Source organism: Camellia sinensis, chromosome 10 (assembly GCF_055761805.1).
Source record: "Camellia sinensis isolate YWXY chromosome 10, ASM5576180v1, whole genome shotgun sequence".
In the NCBI taxonomy this organism is placed as follows: domain Eukaryota; kingdom Viridiplantae; phylum Streptophyta; class Magnoliopsida; order Ericales; family Theaceae; genus Camellia; species Camellia sinensis.
Window position 1 is genome coordinate 165,055,728 of NC_138970.1, and position 5,351 is coordinate 165,061,078.

General features: G+C 30.1%; 1 protein-coding gene across 1 annotated transcript; it reads right to left on the bottom strand.

Annotated features, from left to right (window-relative positions):
- Positions 1–1,967: 1,967 nt before the first annotated feature.
- LOC114322186 (uncharacterized) lies at positions 1,968–2,303 on the bottom strand. Its single transcript, XM_028269451.2, has one exon. The coding sequence runs from the start codon at positions 2,301–2,303 to the stop codon at positions 1,968–1,970; it is 336 nt and encodes a 111-aa protein (XP_028125252.1).
- Positions 2,304–5,351: the final 3,048 nt, after the last annotated feature.

The following is a 5,351-nucleotide window of genomic DNA, read 5'->3' on the forward strand; positions in this document are numbered from 1 at the left end:
CAGTGTGATTTTCCAATGAGCTTTGCTTTCTAGGAAAGCTCTTTTCAAAAAATTATTACCTTTTTTTTTTTTTTTTTGTGGAAATCGACTGTCGAAATTATTATTTTTGTTCAAAAAATAATTTTAATAAAAAGAGACAGCTTCGAGACAATAATTACAACGGACACAATTCAAAATCATCGTATTGAATGAAACAACATCTCTTTTAGACATTTTATCAAACACTAGATGAGCAATAAAAAACTGATCGCATTTACAGTATAGACTTAGAAGCTTGTTCCATAAAGAGATAAACCCATCAAAATCAAGCTTTGGAAGTAGGGTATAGATAGATAAACAAGTCTGGAAGTTTCTGAAATCAGTGCATTCTTGCAATATATGGCTCAAATGGTGCAATTCAACAGGAGTGGAGTGCTTGAAATGAGTTTATGGCCCCGTTTGGTAGAGCTGTGGGAAAGTGATTATAACTTATATATTAACAGCTTATAGCTTATAACTATGAACATAAACTGATTTTTGACTTATAAATTAAGCTTCTCCTCCCCCACTCAAAGAATAAGTTGATTTTTGACTTACAAAAAGCTATAAGCTGTATTGTTAAGCTGAACCAAACACATCAAAATAGCTTAAATTAAACTAAAAGCTGAAATAAGCTCTACCAAACAGGGCCTATGTCAATAGCATTGGTTAAGGTGGAGATGGTACTAAGACATTGATACATAGACAAGAGGAGATTGTGGTGAACGCAAGAGTATCTATCATCTTGTTAAAGGTTGTAATTGAAATATGTGGTATGTGTAATGAGATAAATAATACCTAATTAAATTTATAAGTGTGTGCACTAAAAAATGATGTGCACTGAGGTATGTAGGTGTGTGAAAGTAGAATTTTTCGTCAAAATTTGGCTTTTAGCCATCTTCTCAAAAGAGTTATTGGCTTTTTGATTTTTTTAATTTGACGTTTTTTCTTTAATTGTCAAACAACCTCTAAATTAATATGATATTTAACTATAGGCACCACTCCATTTTCTTATATATATATATATAAATTGTGATGACATGAGATGAGTTAGGATACCTTAAAGTGGTAGGTGTGGTTCCTTAATACGCTCATACTTGGATGAATTTATAATATCTAGGGTAAATTATCAACACTCCCCTTGAGATTTGACTAAAATATGGATTCCTCTCTAAGGTTTGAGAAATTATATCTCGCCCTTTGAGGTTTATATTTGCATAACAAATTGCCCTCTCATTTGTTATGCAAATATAAACCTCATGGGAAAATTTGTAATTTTTCAAACCTTAGAGGGAATTCGCATTTTAGTCAAATTTCGAGGGAGGTGTTGATAATTTGCCCTAATATCTACATATGTTGGAGGTTATGATGTCTATAATATGTGGTTTCAAGTCAGAGGGACATTCCCAACAACCTAATGTCCATTGTCTACTTCATTGCCACATCAAATTAGCATATAGTTTGAGGTTACATAAAACTTGTAATTTCATACATTCATATATTAAGATGTTTGATAAGAAAGAATTATTTTTAAGAGATTATCAAATTCATAGTCTTTCGGGATGTATGTATACAAAATTATTATTCTCATTATGCCCTTACGCTATATCTTAACCTAACCCTCTCTTTCTGAATTCAAAGGGCAGGTTTGATTCCCTTTAAAAAAATGGGATAAGACTATTTTATTTTAAAATATAATTGTTCTTTTGGTTCAAGTTTTGTAATACAAGAAATCCTATTTTGAAAGCTATTTTTATCCAGTATATTTGAGGTTATTTTATTTTAGGGAGGAGTGAGACAACTTATTTTGAGATAATTTATGGAGGTAATTTATCCTATAATTCTATCATGATTACAATGTTAAGATTATGTGTACTATCTTCTTTTTTTTTTCAATACTTCGGAAATTAAAACAGAACAAAACAACAAAGGCAAAAGGGGCAGAGAGGCTAGATCCTCTGATACGCTGTGCCCATCATATCCGCTACAATAAAACTTCTAACTTCTGGTGGAGGTCCCTCTATAACAAACAGATGCTCCACTTGATTTGTATCCATATTGGCGAGCTTGTCCGCACATTGGTTGGCCTCTTGCATAATGTGTTGGATGGAACAATTGCACCGCTGGAGGAAGTGACGGGCATCTTCCACAATGGCTCTATACAGGCAGTTTGGGGGTGGCCCATCTATGATCATCTCTTGGGCTATGGTGGAGTCAGTCTCAATGACAATTTTGGCAAGACCTTTCTCGAGCACTATGGGAAGACCTCTGTAAATGCCCCACATTTCCGCTTCCAGGCTATAGCATGTCTCTAACTTCCCAAAGATTATGTGTACTATCAATAAAAGGTTATGAGTACAATAATTCTTGGAAAAATTACATGCAAGTAGTTCTTACATAAAAATAATTAAAGATCTATAAATAAATAAAAAAGTTTATACCTTTAATTATTAATGTTCATAAAAATTCTCATTTATTTAAAAATATTTTTAAAACATTAGACTGAAGTGTAATTTCACCATGATTCTTTTTGGCTTTGTTTGGAAAGAAAGGTTGGGTTGGATTTGGGGCTATTTTAGGCCTCGTTTGGGAACAGGTTAATTTAGTAATTTTTTGACTATTTGGCTAAAATATGAGCTAAAAAAAACTAGTATGTTTGGAATGACTTTTTGATTTTTACGAAAAGATGTGCAAAAAGTAGAGAGAAAACAAAATCTTTGACTTTTTTGTATGGATTGTTGGCTTTTTGATTTTTTTAGTGACTTTTTGACTTTTTAGCTAAAAAATTCACTTGCCAAACGAGGCCTAACAAAAAAATAAAATAAGTGTTTTCGCTCAATAAGATAAAACATCACATCTAACTTATAATCATTACATTTTTTCTCTCATAAAAAGTCAAAAACTAAAAAGTCTTTTCTAAACGAGACATTTTAATTCCAGACTAAAATATTTAAAAAAATCAAAAAATCAATTCATTTCCCAAACGAATTCTTTGTTAGTACTGAAAAAGACTTCTAACTCTTTATTAAACTGCAAAACCTTTTTTTTAGGGGGGGACCCCAATGAAATTTTGAAAAAGTAATTATATATTAATAAAAAAAGTTTTTAATTTTTATTATACCTATTGATAAAGTTAATCATTTGTAATTACTTTTTGAAACGACCAGTGATTTATTTTATTTTTTTTTTGAGAAAATAATTACACAGTGGGTGCATGTTTTTGTATTTTTTTAAAATAATTTTTGCTGCATTCATGGTGCACAGTTATTTTCTTCTTTGATGGAGTACTACCCAAATAAGTAACAGCAATGTTAGAGGGTCATAAAATTAGTGATTTAAATGGTTTAAATTTGTCAAAACAACGTCATTTTGAGCACAAAACGACGCAAAACGATATCATTTTGACAATTTTAAGTCATTTGAGCCACTAATTTTGTGTCCCTCAAATATTTTCCAATAAGTAATAAATAGGCCAATGTTGAGTCATGAATTGTTCCATCAACTACAGTGCATACAGAATGCAAAACAGTGTTACTTCATTCAAGATCCAAATGCTCCTTTAGAAATTGTTTGGTGTGTTTGATTTGCTTTTGAGAGAGTGATTTTTTAAAAAAAATTTGAGGAGAGAGTTTAAATTTTTTTTTGATTTATTTAGTTGTATATTTTGCAAGTAGTTTTGGAATTTGGGAGTTTGAGATGATTTGATATTTTGTTGTAATTGAGTAAATGTGTGCGAGAGAAAAAATGATTGAGAAGGAGAGAAGAGAGAAAAAGTAATTGATTGATGTTTAAGAGAGATAAAGGGTACGTTTGGTTTGTGTTTGAGAGATGTGTTTTAGAGATAAAAAGTACGAAAAGTTGTTTGGTTTGGTTTTTTTTAAAAGATGTTTTGGAAAATTATTTTGAGAGAGGGTTTTGGAAAAAGTGATTGATTTGATGTGTGTGTGAGAGAGAGATTTGTTTGAAAAACTTGTTTGGTTTACAAGTTTTGAGAAATTTTTTTAAAAAAATTTGTTTAGTTTGATTACTTTTAAAAACTTATTTGTAGAGAAAATTTTTCAAAAATTTTTCAGAAATACAAACCAAACGAATCCAAAGTGATTTTGAAATTTTTTTCAGAAAAATCACAAACCAAACAAAATTTTGAAATTTTTTTTTAAAAATAACTTTTCCAAAATCAAACCAAATAAACCCGTTGCGTTTGGTATTCTATTCGGTTTGTACTTGTGGTTTATCGGTAGGAATCTAAAAAACCCAATTTTTGTTATATTTGAATCTTAATATATATATATATATATATTACGAGTTATTTTATAGATTGAAATTACGATATTAAAATAACTTCTTGTTTAAGATGATATTAAGAGATAACTCTCTTATTTGTAATATCTCCTTTTTCGATAGTAAAATTCTTAATCATTCTTCATCCATAAACATAGGTTAATAATCGGACCATGTGTATAAGTTTAAATGAAAAAATAAAAAAAGAAAAGATACTGCATAGCACGGGTCCTAACAAGGGTGTCTTCTAATCCCTCTTTTTTCTTTTTTAATTTATGAGGAACTTCTTCAAAATAAAACTACATTAAATTCATTTTTGCACCAAAGTTCATGTGACGTGACAATTATGTCACTCTAGGGTACCCCTATAGAGCTTACCAAATGTAAAGAACATCAATTGGACAAACTATTGGAAGACAGCATTTGAGAGATCCATACTAAAAACTGTCCCTACATTGAGGGGTCATTTACTTCACTTGAAGTTGGCTATTGTTGGTTGGAAGGGCACCAAAGAGGTCTGGTGTGTACAATGCTAGTTGTTTCTAGAGTTGCATATGGTAGTTTTTTCAAGGTTTGCATAATATTAAATTATTTATTTAAAAAAAGAAAAAGAAAAAAAAGATTAGAGTGCTTAAGCCATGCATGACCAAATCCTATGACTGTATTCAAATCATGAATTTGGTTAGAAATTTAGAAATAAAATGAGAAAAAAAAAGGTAAAATGTGAATAAAATATAATTAAATTTCACTTATATTTTACTCATAATTTTCTTTTTCTTTTCTAAATCCATACTCAAATCAATGATTCAAACACAACTTATGTGATTGTTTAAATCTTGAATTTGAAGAGTGACATGTAAAGAGAAAAATAAAAATTGTGATACTCTTTTATTTTTTTTTGGTCAATTGAGTTGTTCTCCCTTTTCACTGGCCCATTCCTCGTCATGAACTTGTACAATCGATTAGTCAACTCTATATTATCGAAGAAGTAAGAAAATGGACGATGATTTGGTATCAGATATCCGGAGGTGTGTTACAAAAAAATAAGTTAA